This window comes from Cuculus canorus, chromosome 1 (genome assembly GCF_017976375.1).
Source record: "Cuculus canorus isolate bCucCan1 chromosome 1, bCucCan1.pri, whole genome shotgun sequence".
Classification (NCBI taxonomy): Eukaryota; Metazoa; Chordata; class Aves; order Cuculiformes; family Cuculidae; genus Cuculus; species Cuculus canorus.
Genome location: NC_071401.1, coordinates 105,726,353 through 105,743,409, shown reverse-complemented (window position 1 = coordinate 105,743,409; position 17,057 = coordinate 105,726,353). Strand labels below are relative to the sequence as shown.

Below are 17,057 nucleotides of genomic sequence, written 5' to 3'. Positions count from 1 at the left end.
TCTAGTCATACCTTTTATTTTTAGTGAAATGCAAGCCTATCATGATGAAATTAATTTGATCCTGCCAAGCAGACTGTAGAACTTTGATTCTATTAATATAGCTTGCTGGATATTTATGGATATATTTTCCAGGATGTTTTTGAAAAGTTAGTTCACTTTTATGCTTGCATTTTTCTTAAGGTAAGCAGTAGTTATTAATCTGATTTTTTTTGAAGGGCGTATATCTGCTTTTACTTCTGCTCCACATTTCTGGGTGGTCTGTCTTGCTTTGTTTTCTTTATGGTAACACTTCTTCAACTGAGTATCTTTTTCTCTTTATCTTCCCGAGTCTTTAAAATCACTCTTTTTATTAGTGGATAGTTAATATTTTTTCCCTGTAATTTCCATTGACTCTGATATGTCAGTGCATGGCAATGTTCATTTTATTTGCTTAGGTTTTCTGGGTTGTTTGGAGGTTAAATTAGCTGGACACTAATGGCAAAGGGGAAATGCTGAGTGATGTGTTGTGAGTGACTTTCGAGAACCTCAGTTACCATATTCTGAAGATTGAGAGGTACATGACATACAGAATAGAGTAGGCATTGGAGGAGATGTATGCAAAATGTGCATAACCAGCCAGCAACTGCCTGGAAGTAGAAGGTTTGCTCAACACAAAGTCTCATGGCTAGTCACCATAAATGTCATCAAAAGTAGTCGCAGAAGTATCTGGAAGGATGTTCCAATTTAAGCTCATAGGGAATACAGCTTACTCCTTCAGTGGACTGAAAAAAAAAAAAAGTTATATTTAATTTTTTCTTCCTACAGTGGTAAGCCTTAGAATTGTCAGTAACTAAATTTGTCTCCTTTTTTCTTTTGTAATACTTTTTCAAACACTGTTAAAAAAGATTCACAGAATTCTATTTAGTTGATTTCTAAGTCTTGGCTGACTACCATTTCCATCTAACAGCATTCATATGGCTTACAGCATTGCTGTTTAGGAGTTGGGTGTACTGTGCTCAATAGCTGAAGCCCCATTCTGGAAGGGGGCTTTCTCTTTTGAATATGGTATTACAGTACCTTCCAATTAAGAATACTTTTCAAGTGCTGCCTTTCTGTATTCATTTTTGGGTTGTTTTTTTTGTTTTGTTTTTTTTTTTTTCCGGGAGAGGTGTAGAAGCTGGTTTTGTAGTTGATAAAATACCTAAAATACTGATTGTCATATTATGTATTAGCTTTACTTTTAGTTCTGCTAATTCTTTTCTCAATTTCTGGTCAGAACCAGACATCTAGAATATCATGGTGGTACTGATGGTAAACTGTAATATTTCTCTGTCTGGTCACCTTAATAGAAGTATAGCGAACTGAAGTTGAAATCTCTGTTCTGGAAGAGTGGACAAGCAGAGAAAAAACCTAAAGATTTAGGGAGATAGAATACGAGGTCAATGTTATAGTGAGAACCACAGCTTCAGATAAAGTGAATGAATCTGTATGTCCATGAACCAGCTGCTCTCAATTAGCCTATCCTTAAAGGTTGGCAGGCAAGCTTTGTTTTTAAGAACCCTGTTGTATTTTGTTACTAGTTGTCTACCTCCTGATACCAAAAACCTAGAGAATATGAAGACAGGCAAATATATTACAAAGACAATTGTCAAAAGAGCTTTAAATTAAGGTAGTAAAACTGTATTGAACAAGGTCTCTAGTCAAAAGCAGGTAGAGATCAACAGTGGTTTCTAGGATGCTGGGGGATGAGGGGAAGGTATTAAATGATCATTGGATATGTATTGATAACTGAACTTTTCTTCATTCTATTCAGTACTTAACAGAGCAAGTGGGAAATAGTGGCTAGATGATGTGGTCCAGGGACGTTCCAGCTTCTTTTTGCTGGAAAGTATTAGTTTTTTCCTAGCTAAATTTTCCTTTCAAACTTAGCAACTGAATAGATGCCATTTATTAAATAAAAAAATGGTGGGGGGGTGTGTCCTCAAAAAAGGAAAAAAAATTATGACGGTCATTATTTGTTCATGAGATATTATTATATTCATGAGATAATAAGAGGGGAAAATTGAGAAAGGAAAAGTACTTTGTAAATTTTTGCAAAGCGAACTGCAGTAGAAATTTCTGGTAAACAAAGCCAACAGCATACCCATTTATGCAGAAAGTATTTCTTCCTATCAGACAAATGGCAGTTAAAGAATAAGCTTGCAGCCCCGTAGAAAAACTGTTGACAGTGTTACTGCCTGGACTTCTGAGTGAAGTATTAACTAAACTGATCATTGATCTAGTGATATCTAATACTTTGCCTCTTTAAGCTGGAGACATAATTACTGATGATTTAAGCTCAATATAAATTAACCCATACATCTACATGCATTTTGATATCCTTAAGACTTAGAACTAATGTTGTGGTAGGGAATTCTTTCTTTACATTATCACCGAGACCAATTTGTAACAATAAAGAAATAACAACATCTCTTTTCACATCTTTCGGAATCACTGGGATGGGTGGGAGGAAGATTGTGTTTATGGAGCAATCTGTTTGGATAGAGTTATCTGTAGACACAGATAGTTTCAAGCTTCTAAAGCAATATACAGGCTGTTCTTTTACTCATGGTCTGAAAGGTGCACAAATAATGTTTTTAAATAGTCATGTGAACAGTAACCGCCTATTTGCCTAGCTGTGCATGTGCTACATTAGGAAAAAATGAATAGCTTTATGCAAAATAAGCAATTTTTCATTAAAATCAGGGATAAAGGAACCTTGTTAAAAATCAGATTTCTTTGTGGTACATTTCAAACTGCATAGCTGTCAATCAGTTCTGATTTACATCAAAAATAAAAACTAAAACCAACCCTGAACCTTTCAGATAGAAATTCTGTTGATTTAAAAAGGCAAGTCGGGCTTGTTGGGAAGTATTTACATCAAACTACTGTTTTCTCTGACTGTTATGTGAATTCAATTCTTAACCTTGTATTTTTATGCAGACGTCAAACTGTGAGTCCTCCACCCCCTCCAAGGCCTATCTCCCCACCACATACCTATGGATATATCTCAGGGCCCTTGGTCTCTGATATGGATACCGATGCACCAGAAGAGGAAGAGGATGAGGCAGATGTAGAGGTTGCCAAGATGCAGAACAGAAGGCTTCTTTTACGTGGCCTTGAGCAGACTCCTGCCTCCAGTGTCGGGGATTTGGAGAGCTCTGTAACAGGGTCCATGATCAATGGCTGGGGTTCAGCTTCTGAAGAAGATAACATCTCAAGCGGACGGTCTAGTGTTAGCTCTTCCGATGGATCATTTTTTACTGATGCAGATTTTGCACAGGCTGTTGCAGCAGCTGCGGAATACGCTGGCCTGAAAGTAGCCAGACGTCAAATGCATGATGCAGCAGGAGGTGAGTTTGTCCTCTGTTTGATGGGAGAAGGGAAAAAATGGCCACTGTGAAATGTATTTATCTACAACTGCTTCCTCGGTTTCTGTTGTTCTTACAACATGTAGAAATTCAGGGGCAGAGGTGAGGTGTCAGTTTACACTAGTGGAAGAGTCCGCAAAAGTTTCTTCTCTATGTTGTTTTTCATAAATAGCTCATAATTTTTTGGTCTCATTTATTATTGCCAAACCTGAACCCTGCTGGCAAATTTGCACTCAGAACTGAATGAGCAAAAAAATACGGGATTACAGAGTTCTATCCCTTTTCTAGTATAAGGCTCACAATGTTTTCAGTCAGTCTTCATGAGAGATTTAATCCCTCTGTATTGAAATGTCCTAATAAATAGTAAACCCTTAAAGTTGTATTTCCCCTAGATTTGAAAAAAAAATTGTAGTATAATTGGTTTCCATTTTATGTTTTGTTGTTATCTTTTGTAGGATGCTGTTAAAGCTCTTACTTTTGTATTATTGAGATGAACTGAGTTTGTGTTGGTTTCATAATTTGACAGCTTTTACTAGCTGAAGTTTAGATAATAGATTATGAATATGCAGCAAGGCCTTATGCATATTTTTCCTTCTTTTTTTCTCCTGAATCACCACTGGACATCTGAGATACAATATTTGAAATATTTAATGGTTTGCAACCTGGTTAGTAGTAATGCTGGGTATGTGTGGGTAATCGGTAACCTTACTAGGCCAAATGGATATTGTTATAGTTCAGCTAAGAAATAAGAATACTGCAGAGTGGGATGCAGGTTTCGAGCAGATCCATGAGTGTTCTACCAATCAGTCATTTTAAATTGCCAGACCTGGAGAAGTACTCTGGTACTCACAACTATGTCCACCCAGACACTACAGATTTGCAACCTTCATCCCTTTTCTGATACCCTCTTGCAGTTAACAGTCCTTTGTTTCATTTCAACACAGCTGTTCATCATGAGGAGTGAGAAGGGAGGTAATTTAGTAATTCTGGATGAAATCCTGGCCAATTGAAGTAGGTGGCAAAACTCCCATTCATACCCATGGGGCCAGGACTTTATCTATTTTATACATATATATTCATATAAATATATGTGTCTTTGTGTATGTAAATTTATATATTTAGAAAAGATAATTTTGCATCCCATTACTATTACAAGCAAAATATTTTACTGCAGTGACATTAGTGTTATGTAGTGATTTTTGTGCATTGGTATTATCTGTACCTGACCACACATGCTAACACTGTGACACTTCTTATCTGCAAATAAGCTGTGATAAAATGCCAAACATCACCAGTGCATTTCTGGTATTGTACGCAAAGCAACAGAGGGGTCATCTGTACCCAAAACCTGCTAGTGGCTTGCTCTACTTATGCCATGGGTGACCTCGCACTGCCCAAGCCAGGGGAGGTTAAACCCTTTTGAAAGTTGAATGTTTTGTTGTTTCTTAAGAGTTAGAAGCCTGCCTGGTTTTGCTTGCCGATGGTGTTCAGGAGCTACCAGCTACCAACCAGTTGGATAATTTCTGTGCAACTAAGCCAACCCGCTACTGATAGGATAACAAATGCTTTTGTTTAGTTAAAGCTCACTCTAAGGCTGATTATAGGAAGGATGACAGTTCTATTATTGTTCCAACAGTATATTTTCAGGTTTTGTATAGCCAGGTGAAAAAAAAAGAGAAAGTATGAAATGTCTTACTTTAGGTAAGAAAAGTAATAGCTATTTTTCTCTTAACAATTTCTAGGCCGTAGACATTTTCATGCATCACACTGTCCTAGACCCACCAGCCCTGTGTCTACTGACAGTAACATGAGTGCTGTTGTAATACAGAAGGTTCGACCTGCCAAAAAGCAAAAACACCAGCCAGGACATCTGCGCAGAGAAGTCTACACAGATGGTGAGTCCACTGAAACGGGTGAAAACGTCAGTGAACCTTTCTGAATATGCATTCAGTGTGTGTGTGTGAAATTTTTCCACAGAGATAACGTTATGTTTCAGAATTCAGTGATTTGTGTTTCCTGTTGCTAAACACACTGAACAGATTAATCTTTTTAAATGCTGGAGTTCCTTAATGTTGCACATTGATGCATCCACTCCAGAGCTTTGCACCTGTTTTCTGTAGTGTCCTAATCGGCTAATTACTGTCATTATTTAAGAGCTCAGATAGCATAAATAGTACAGCCATTGAGAATAATGTGTGGTTAGGATTAAAATCTTCATTCACATGACTGATTATTAAAATGTTCAGAATGTATCTTTTCCTAAAAAAAAACTATTCACCATTCAGATGGTGGGCAACACAAATCAATGAATTTTAATCCTGAGCGCAACATTGTTGCAAGTGGTTACCTTGTGAGTAAAAGCAAAATCTAATCTTCCTCTCTCCTGCCTTCACAGACAATATCAACTCTTGCTGAAAAGGTAGTGTTGTATTCTCTTGGGAGTGGGGGAGGATAATGCAAACATTGTGATGTTGTCTAGAGAGAGCCTTTAATGAAAATGCCTCAGGTGGTGCAGCTTTTATTAAAGCACTGCCTTCCAGTTTTATAAAACAACCCACGGGCTTTGTTGGAAATTCATGTAAGATAAATTCTCCAAGACTTAACCCATATTGTCAAGTTTGCTAAATTTGCTAACGGGGGGAGGGGGGGAAGGAAGGGCATGGTTCCTCACCTCCTGGTTCTCCACAACAATCTGATTAGGACTTTCATTACCCGTCTGAAATTTTTCAAAGAGGGGCATCATTTGCTATTATCATATGAAAGCCTAATATTATAGATCCTTATCCAGGGTTACAAGAAGGGATTTTTTAGCCACTTCTCCTTATGATTCCTGCCACTTGACGAAAAAAATTAATACAAAGCTCACAGCACAATGAGCAGAAGTAATTTAGCAGTGAGTGGTTGTCCGTCCTATTATCTGTACTTTATTCTGAGTATTTTCTCCAACTAGCATCTATCTGATATTAGACTGCATTAAATACTGGCATGACACAGTGCACCTGGGCCTCTTGGCTTATGCCCAGGCCCCTTCTGTCTGTGAAACTGAGCTGTTGGAATATTATCTGATTTCAAGAGTTTATTACAGTGGTTTTGTGCATGTTTGCTTCTGTGAAAGGACAACACAAGGTGTAAATCCCGAAACTGTAACAGAAATGTTACATTTATGACACCCTTGTAATGGCATTTTGAGAGATTTTTATAGACGTTTTATCAGCTTTTATTCTCTTGAAGAGAATGCTCTTAACTGTATAATTGTCTCAGCATTAAATTTCGATACAAACAAAACAGCTATGACATCAGAAATAAAATCTCAACAGTTTTATGTGGCCATTTTCTTCTAACACCGGAATAAATAAGAGATGGACCTGGATTTGATGACAGGTTTTTGTGAAAGTAATTACACAAAGTTAAGTCATAGAGCATTGTGGTTAGATATTGCAACAGATTTGACAATCATGATCAATATTTGTTTTGTGTTATATAGCACCTGCTTACTTCAGCATATTTTCTAATTGGGTAAGAATTTCCACTAATGTGTTTAGTGTGCAATACAGTGTGGTCGTTCAGGGAACAGCAAATTATGGCTTTAATTTCTGCAGAACTAATAAAGCCCAGTTCAAAGGTTGAAGGGCTTGTTTGGTTTTGATCCTCTGCACCCTAATCCATTTACATAAGCATATTTAGAACCTTATTGAAGATTCTAACCATTCATTTTAATAGCCACATCTAGTGTATTGTGCCTTTAGAATTATCTATGAAATAACAACTACTAATTGTTTTCCTTTAGTGGAGAAAAGCAATATGGAGATGTGAATGAAGCACTTAAGCACAGTTGACCTTTCCCAAATGCACTTAGATTTTTCTGTTGGCTTGTTGTCACACTCTTACTTATCCTTTTTATAAAGGAATGCTTGATACAAAGATATTTTTTTTCCTTATAGTGTGTGAACATATGTGTGTTTGTAGCAGAGTAAAGCAGATATTCTAAATTTAAATATTCATTGGTGGCTAGAAGCATTGAATATATACTAAAAGGAGAAAAATACATAGCTTCATTTCTTTCTCAGCCTTTGCAATAGAATTTACTTTCACATATAAAGAATTTTTTACTATTCCCAAATTACCTGAATTAGCATTTGTTAGCAATTTCGTGAAATACCAGTGTCATGACAACTTTACATGTTTGGTTGCCAGAAAAGATATATAAATAAATTCAGGTTTTGCATGAAAGATTGAAAACACCAAGAGTATTATCGGCAGCAATATATGTAAGTCTTTTTTTTTTTTTTTTTTGCTTTATGCACCAAGTTTTGAGAAAGAGACTCGTATTTCTGAAAGTGTATTTGTTATTAATGTATCAGTAAAAGTCTGCTACTAACCTTTTTTAAATGAAGGAGAGTGCTCTGGTATCTACTCTGCATTGTATAAGTAGTAACAATTCTGTGTTTTCTGCTAGTGTTAGTTCAAATGATTTTCTACTTATATAGAATGGGATTTCAGCTCAATTATTTTGTTCCTTGACAGTCATCCAGGCAGTGAAATGTTCTCTGTATTTGTTGCTAAAAATCTTTGCTCAGTAGGTGGTAAGGATTAAAATGTATGAATTTTTAATTGCTCTTCATCCAGCCTTCTAGAGAGTTAACTACTAAGAGTGCATTACAAGAACCAACAGATGTATTCTCCTTCTCAGCCTTATCTGACCTACTTACATATTTAATTTAAGAAACCAAATTTTAAAAGAATATTTTAGTCTTTTCTAAAATTATAGATATGAAAGTCTCTTCTGATCTATCTTGAATTGATTTTTCGGTATTTACAAGCCCTCAGAATTGTAAGCACTTAGATAAAAAGGATAAAAGTACTTTGTCATTGCTTTGATTCAGTAGGTCTTTCAATAGAAATTGCACCATTGACAGTTCACACGACATTTTAAATCCCAATTCTTTTTTAAATCTCTGAGTGACAAAGGAAAAAAATATTAACGTTTTCATAACTGACTGGCGGAGACTTGAATTGAGTTATTTAGCTATGTCATCAATGACATGATGTTAGGGCAGCTGAATTTCTCACAAAAGGCAATTGAATATCCACTAAATATTTCCTGAAATTTTCACTTTCAAATGTAAAGCTGTTATGCATGCCGGCATCATTTGTACCTTTGTCTTCGTCTGCCTGTGCAGTACAAAAACAATCTTCTCTGTACATATTTCAGCAAGGTAAAAAATACATTCTTACCTCTTCTAAAAAACAGCTTGTTTTCTTTTTGTTGAATGATAATAATTTTCAGATACCTACTGTCTTTGCAGTCCTTACTTCTGATTCTATTGTGAGATATTTTGTAAGTGTTGATTTTATTACTCAGGGAGATTTTGTGGAGTGAAAATTGTTTTGATTAAAGTATAATGTAAATGTACATGCAGGAAAAAAAACCCTACACTCCCAACTATCCACTGCTTTTATACAACATTTTGGGGTTTACTGTACCTATTTATTTGTCCATTTATTGTGTACAGTTTGGGCCGTGTTTCTTGAAAGATAAAGCATGAACAGAACACGAGTAATACTAAGGGTTATTATGCATCTAGGAATCTTAAATTAAGGCTTTACTAAGTCAGGATCAGTCTTGAGCTTTGCATGCCTGCATAAATATGCAGTAGAAAAAAATTCACTCTATCTTCTCCAATATTGCATCAAGTCTGTAACTCTGCTGCTTTCTTTAGGATAAGACTGTAGAAATCTATAGGCTGATAGAGTTTAAGGCCTGCTTCCCTCCTTTGTCACTACTTGCAGTTCATCTTTTTATGCTTATTTGTGGTTTCTCCACTTCAGCTCCAAACTAATTTAGCAGATTATTTTTACACATTGGTATTTTGCTTATCCCATGATTTCTGTATATATTCTTATATAGAAAATTATCATTACTCCATAAAAAAGACATGCATGGAGGGTTTCTCCTGTAGACCATGCTCTGAAATTACACCCATTAATTACTTTAGTTATGTGAGAAGCAGTACAACAGTAATACATAGGCATGAATGAAATGTGATCACAGCTGACCTTTAACAATTACTTCTGGGTTCTTTATATTAGTTTGATGTTGCTTTGTGATTTATTTTTCATTCCTTACAGTGGAAGTGTCCATTTTCCATTTAATAAGAAGTGTGCCAGTTCATACTCATGGAGGCAGATTGAATCTGGATTTTCTCTATGATACAAGCTGTTAAAATAAATACTGCAGGGGTGTAATAGTGTTGATCTCTGAAAAGTCTGGGTTTTTTCCCCTCTGTAAAAGATTCTGAGCAAGAAGTCCTGGATTATAACAAAGATTTTTATAGTTTCCATGCAGGTTGAAAAAATGCTCTTGAAAGACACTGTCATTTTTCTTTAGTTATTACTGTATCTTAGAGCTAGTGCCGTTTTATGTAACTTGTTATATTGATGCGTCTTTCTTTTCCGTAGTTAAGACTTAACACCACTTTGTTCATTGTCCCGTGTAGCTGGATATCTGCACTCTTGAATAAAGTAGTTCATAGTTGCATTTTATAGGCTACAGGAAAGACGCCTATTCCTTCCCTTTGATATGCCTCCAGTCCTTCCCTTTGGTAATCACCCAGTGCATTGCTGTGCCACCACTGTTGGAGAAAGGCTCCAAGGATGACTGGAAAGGCTGATGTTAAGTCCATACCCTCTCTTTATGCCAGCAGGGTCAACTGATGGGCTGTTCAGTGCTCTGATAATTTAATAGAGACAATGAGTGGGAAATGTGAGACACAAGATATTGCATGAACAACTGTGGTTCCAAAAGCCTACACTTCTGATTTTTAATATCTTTGTTCATTTCTGTTTTGGTATGTCTTTTTCTGAGAGAAGACATCTCGTGAGAAGGATGTTTTCCTCAGAAAGGAAAATATTGTTTGAATCTCCACAGGCTAATGCAGAGTTACCTTGTTTTGTAATTCTTGACCAAATTCTGTAATTGCTAGAAGTATGCTGCAAAAGGTGGGAGCCATCACTATCTCCAGCCTTGCTTTGGAAGAACAATTGCTGTGCTTGATAAGCTTTGGTCTTGATCTGACATGGTCTAATGCACTGGGCTTTCATGGAAAATATCACACTCAATTCTGAGATCTTTGGCAAACTTTACACAATTTTTCACCTATTTCTTGAATTGTCAGAGGTTCATGCCAACTTTTTTTAATAGGAATTGACACTTATGCTCATGTGGCCATGGAGCCCTGTGATGCAAATATCCAAGTTTGTAGGCCCATATTTGATTTAAGCGTGTACAGGGTGGGGCAGAACAGTGAAAGTGTTTTGGTTCACCAAAGAATGACTAGAGCTCACAGGGCAGTTTTAGGTGCATAGAAGATGTAGTCTGAATGCTACTCTGATCTCTGGAATTACACACAGCCATTGTTAAGGCTGTGTATTGGACAGAGCTTACCTCTGTAAATCATGTTTAAAGTATTATGGATAACAAAGGAATGCAGCGCTACTGGGTCTGTACTTTCTTAACCAAAATCTGTTCTATTGTCTTATTGAGTCAGAAGTTGACTCTCTGTTTCACACTTTGAGTTCCTTAAGATGAACAAATCTAATGCATCACCCACAGATCTGCCTTTGTTCATACTTTATAGTCTAATAATTCTACTCCATAAATAAAATTATTTTGATTCAGCCACTTAATATACCCAGGCTTTCAGCTTACTTACATTATACCTTCTCAAGTTTTGGAAATGACAGTGCTTTTTCTTAAAAGGCAGCTGCAAGTAGTCAGTGTTAAGTAGATAATTAAGATTAAGCGTCATTATTCAACTCTTTACCTTTAGCTACTCTCTAAAAGTGACATTCCCAAACTATCAGCCTTTGAAAAACAAACTATGCTGCATAATTTGCAAGGAATATAAGCCCAATTGTCCAACTTGTTCTTGGCTAGAGGAACAGAAAGAAAAATGTTTCTGTTTTTCTTATTAAATGGATTTGGTCCCGTATTCAGTGCATAAATCAGAACAAGGAGAAGTTGACTTGGTTGCTTGGTTGGGGTTTTTGTGGGTTTTTTTTTAGCGTTTTTTCTTTCTTATATTTTGGGGTGGAGGGGAGGTTTGCTTGGTTGTTTACCAAGACAATGGAGTTAATGCTCCATAACAAGAATGATGTTATAGATGCTACAGAACTCATTTTCCTAATGTCCAACCTTAGAAATAAACTTTATGACTTCTTTCGTCCTCATCATCCTCCTCCTGATAACTGATAAAATTTCCAGTCTCACTTAAAACATGTCAAGGACAATTCCAAGTTGTAGTCCCAGTTTAACATGGAGGATGGTGCCCGATAAGCTTGCATTGAGCACTAAATTCTGCATTGCTACACTTTTCTACATGTCGAGATCAAATCATTTGTGCTTTGCGTCACTGGAAAACTTCTCAAAAATGTCTCGCATCTCTAGTATCTAAATTTATGCTTATATGTTAGATTCCTATCTTTTCTCATTCAGGAGTACTACCTTTATTCTTGGGCCAATCTAGTTAGCTTTCAGTTGAAATGTTCTCTTGAATGGGCTGTGAATTAGCCGTATATATAGTGATGGTGTTTGAAAAACACAGCTGCTTCAAGATATTTGTGGAACTAGAGGGAACGAATGCACTTCTATGAAATGCTGAAGTTACATTTTTTAATAGTGCTGTTAATTTTTTTTTTTTAGCAGTCTCACTTGAGAGTATTAACCTCAGAAACATCTTTGACATCTCATTATTTTTTCTGTTGTTTTCTTATATATATGTGATTTGTTCCTACAGCTTTATGGGAGCCACTTTTGTATTGTCCCTTCCTTCTTTGAATTTACATTTTTTTTTCCTTCACATTTTATATTCCACAGAATGCTGTTCTATCCTGAATGAATAGTTTACAAATTCTAGTTTAAGTTGTAACACAGGAATAGAAAAAATGAATTAAGTGAAAACAGAATGCATGCCTTGCAAATATTACTTAAAATCATACTGAATTTTACCACACTTTAGGCTGTGCTAATTTAAGGAGAAATATTGAAATGGGTTTTGTGTATTTTTTTTTGTCTTTTTTTCCCATGAGCTTGTTACTTTGTTGATTGAGTGTGGATTTTTTTTTTTTATATCTCATGGCATACAGGTGGCAGGGACATGTATGCTTTGAAGCATAAAAAAATGCATGAAGCATAAAAAAAGGAGAATGCTGGGGGAAATGCATCAGCAGTTTTAACAGTAACATACTTTCTGGGGTGGAGAGAGAAGGGCAGAGGGAGATGTGAAAATAAATAGGGCAACTTGCTTCTTCAGTTCAATTTAAATATTATTTCTTAATTTTACTTGTGTATGGTGTCATTTTAATTATTATTCTTTTAAACTTTGTAGACTTGCCACCCCCTCCTGTGCCACCTCCGGCTATAAAATCACCGACTGCCCAGTCCAAATCACAGGTGGAGGTGCGGCCAGTCATGTTGCCAAAACTTGCTTCTATAGAAGCGAGGACAGACAGATCTGCGGAAAGGAAAGCCACAAGCTACAAAGGGAGGGACGGGGTGGATGGAAGACAGCATTCAGACGTGCGGACGAATTCAGGAGAGCGGAGAGAATCACAGGAACAGCAAAATGATGGGAAACTACGAGGAAATAAAGCACCAAAACGAGAAGGCACACCAGCAAAAACTCATCTTCTTCAAGGTTATTTTGCATGCTCTGGCTTTAATGAAGTAAAAGTATTGGATATTGGTTGTAGGAGACAAGAACTGTCTTTCTGGGTCTCACACACCACTGGTGTGAGTGAAGTTAGGTCTGCTGAAATGTCACCATTTATTGTAAATATAGGTGCTAATACAGGTTGCATAGCAGCTTTTCATTAGGGTAAAATGGAAACAAAGCTTATGAAAATCATAGATTTCATGTCTTGCTTTCCTTATGCACCTGTCATGTATTAAAGCTATGGCTAAGGAAACCCAAACAGAAACATTCCTTGACAGCTGTAAGGATCAGTGTCATTGCCCAAACCATACATTTATAGTCGAGTTATGTCTAATCTATCTAATCACAGTCTAATGTACAAGGGAACTGAGTGAAGTCAGATAGTTCTGTAAGTCAGATATTCAGCATTTTTAAGAATAAATTGGCACTTGGACCATTTTGGTCTATTCTGGTGCTGTTTCAAAAATAAGAAAGCCGTAACAGTAATGCATTAGTTATAAATACCAAGTGATATGGCATTGTGTGAATCAGACCTGATCAATATAATCTCTTGTATGTGGAAGTTGGTAAGATTACTAATTAATGGAACTATATTAATGGAATTTGCCAACTGTTCACTAAGGCGTTCAACACAGATTCATACAAATGCCTGGTCCTTTCTTCCTACAGACGTCCAGGGTCAATATCAAGGGTGACCAGGCAGTAGTTTGGCTAAATGGGCACATTAATAAGAGATTGGTACAGAATAGAGTGGATACTGTAGAGAAAAGTTATTAGAAGTTTACCTTAAGAAGATGGTGCTGAAATTTTAAAATTTGATAACTAATTTTGTTTCAAACTCATTTTGAGAAATACAGGGTCTAATATTTAGACGCAGTAATCTCCTTACAAGTATCATGCATGTATTTTCATTTCCTCCTGCTCAGCTGTATCGAAAATATACTACAAGGGGGTTTTTTTTCTTCGTTTTCATGTAGAACGTAGAGCAGTGATCATAAATTAAAATAAAGTGGACAGTAATCATGAATTAGTTTTTCTCTGGTGAATGTTACCATGTAAATACTATAAATTTCCTTGAGAAAAGCTTCTATAATGCTATTATGGAAAGAATGTATTTCATATTCCTGTCAGGCATCACTTTAAACCTACTGAGGATCGTAAAAAGTAAAATAAATCAGCTGCATGCAGTTATTTTAGGATCACAGTATCTCTGAGCTTGTAAACATAAAAATATATATATATTTAATTACACAGAGGACATCCTGCCATATTCTAGACCAACGTTTCCAACATCAAATAATCCTAGGGATCCCAGCTCTTCCAGCTCTATGTCATCAAGAGGATCAGGAAGTAGACAGAGGGCAGACCAAGCAAATATAGCCCGAAGGAATGTTGCAGAAATGCAGGTACTGGGAGCATATGTACAAGGAGAAGAGGAAGAAGAAGAGATGGAGGTAAATGCAGTTGTACTACTGAAAATGGCTTTAATAACAGTGTTTTCTGTGCTTGGGCAGATGGCAAGAAAAAACAGTTTTGAAGGAGAACTATTTCTCTTCAGAAAAACTAGTGCGTTTGTCTGTCTGTTAACGTTATATCCAATTGAAGAAAGTAAAGAAACTTCAAGAATGTGTCAAAAACATAAGAAGACAAGTAATATGTGACATAGTATAACTGTCACCGCCCTAAAACCTGTGGAACAGAACTTGCAAAACCACAATATTTGAACATGCAATTTATATTAACCAGATTGTTTCAAAAGTGAAAATAAAGTACTAAAGCATCTAGGAGTGCCTTAACATTGTCTTTCACTTCCTTTGGAAGTTTATAATTCTGGATTTTATTAGGTATTAAGGCATGAACATTTTACTCCTTTCTTTTCTGCCTAATAATATTAATTCAATTTAAAAGGTGTCTAAGATGCACATTGCTGCACTTAACTAAAAGGAGTATTATTGTTTAAAGGTAGCAAATCTTTAAGAAGTACGTGAAACAAACTCTAAAGTATAAAGTCTAACGTGGTCATTTATTTGTTTTTTTTTAATGCAGGAAACAGAAAGCTGAAGACAACGACATGTACTGTAACAGGCTTTTAAAATCTAATCAGAAAAAAAAAATCACTTAAGATGCCTCAAGTCTGATGATGTTTGACGCCAGAAATAATGTTCAGTGCAATCAGAGTGTACAATTTTCCATTTTTCATTTTTCTTCATGCCATCAGAATGCTAGTTTTTATTTTAATCTTTCTTTGTACGCCCTCCTTACTAGGATAAGCCCTTGCCTATTCCGTAATGCTAAGTGCATCACCTTCGCTGCCCAAGAAGGCAGGTAAGCTGCTCTTCATGGTGCTTGGGACAGCTGCTGCTTCAGGATTAGAACAGAATGGGATTCCAGAGCTTGGGATCCCAAGGTTACTCCCTTGGAAGGCAGTGCTTAGTACACTGCCAGTACACCAATGAGCCAATCAATAACATTGCAAGTAATACGGCATTGATCAAAACGTTTCCCAAAGTGAACATCATGCAGAACATTATTTTATTCTAGGGGTTTCACTGTAGTCTGCAGTTAGTGCAAATGGTATCTTGCAATTTCAGTACAGACTGTGTGTCTTGTTTTCTGCCAGTCTCTTGCTAACCTTTTGCAGATGATACAGTTTTACAAATGCAAGTGAAATTAATTTGGGATGAGGTGGCTCTTATTGTAAATATGTACTCATTCTAAATCCCCTGTGGTACTTTGATTTGTCTTTCCATTTTCATCATTAAGTACATTCTTATTAAAAATGTCCTTTGGGATAGGCAGGAGGAAAGCCAATGTGATTGCTATTTGCCTAATCATGGCATGAGCAACTTTATCTGAAACTTTTTTCTAATTTTCAGCTTCAACAATGCTTATGACAATAAGCAAGAAAATCAATGGACATTTTTAATAATGATTCGGTAATATCACTTACTGTTACTGGCCCAAATCTCAGACCTCTACTTGTATCAATTCACCTTAAAGAAGAAGTGCCACTTAAAAATGTTTTGTTTGATCTTGATGATTAATTTTTTTGTAATGCACTGCTTATCTTTTTTTTTTTTTTTTTTGGTTTTAAAAGCACAATCACTAAACTTTGTTTGTAAACCATTGTAACTATTAACCTTTTTTTTTGTCTTATTGAAAATGTTAAGCATTTGTTTGGGATATTTTTCATTTTTTGTTAATGTTATATGTTTGTATTTGGAATATTTGAATGATGACAGATGGTAAAGTAACAAATATAAATGTGGGCCATAATCAAAACACTTCTCACTTTTCCTGGACTTACAGAAAATTACCAGTTTTACTGTGGTCTCTCTCTACATTGGATTATCATTGAAGCTGAAATAGAGGCATTAGTTGCATTGAATTTGCCAAATGATGTCCTCTGTCTGTAGATTTTATGATCTTTTTTGTAATTATAAAATTTCTTTGTCATTGGTGCTAATGAAAAAATGTGTGTTTGTTTATCGACAGCTATCAGGACTAGCCCCAATGGAAAAAAAAAAAAAAAAGAAGAAAAAAAAAAAAGTGTTTTGGTGTTTACCGAGGACTGAAATTTTTCATTTAGCTAATTTTTAAAGAAAGGTTCCATAGAAAGGGTGTGCAGTACTAAAGGAACAATCCATGTGATTAATGTTTTCATTATGTTCATGTAAGAAACCTCATATTTTAGCCATAATTTTGCATACTGAGGATCCAATAATCAGAAAAGTAATTTTTGTCACATTATTTATTAAAAATGTTCTCAAATACATTATCTTTCTTGCGTTGTTTCTTGTGTTCCCTAAAACATGGTTTTAGGGCCAGCTTTGATCTTATTTCTACTGGTAAGAGTTGGAAGCTGTACCACTGAAATCATGCAGTCACGGTAGGATGAACAAAATGGGAGAGCTGGATGCAGCCTAAAAATTTACGTAATTACAATTGATTGCCT

The 17,057-nt window shown here is 35.9% G+C and overlaps 1 protein-coding gene across 8 annotated transcripts in view; it reads left to right on the top strand.

Moving 5' to 3' along the window:
• The window catches only part of ROBO1 (roundabout guidance receptor 1), a 620,749-nt gene extending 603,897 nt beyond the window's left edge, over positions 1-16,852 (top strand). For 6 of the 8 annotated variants that reach the window (XM_054076881.1, XM_054076902.1, XM_054076906.1 and 3 more), the window contains 5 exons: positions 2,962-3,371; positions 5,132-5,284; positions 12,776-13,084; positions 14,357-14,556; positions 15,149-16,851. In XM_054076881.1, coding sequence (XP_053932856.1) covers positions 2,962-3,371; positions 5,132-5,284; positions 12,776-13,084; positions 14,357-14,556; positions 15,149-15,163 — 1,087 coding nt within the window. In that variant the 3' untranslated portion in view covers positions 15,164-16,851. Of the gene's footprint in view, positions 1-2,961; positions 3,372-5,131; positions 5,285-12,775; positions 13,085-14,356; positions 14,557-15,148 lie in introns of all 8 variants that reach the window. The other 2 variants (XM_054076888.1, XM_054076894.1) reach the window with 1 other exon arrangement.
• The last annotated feature ends 205 nt before the right edge of the window (positions 16,853-17,057 follow it).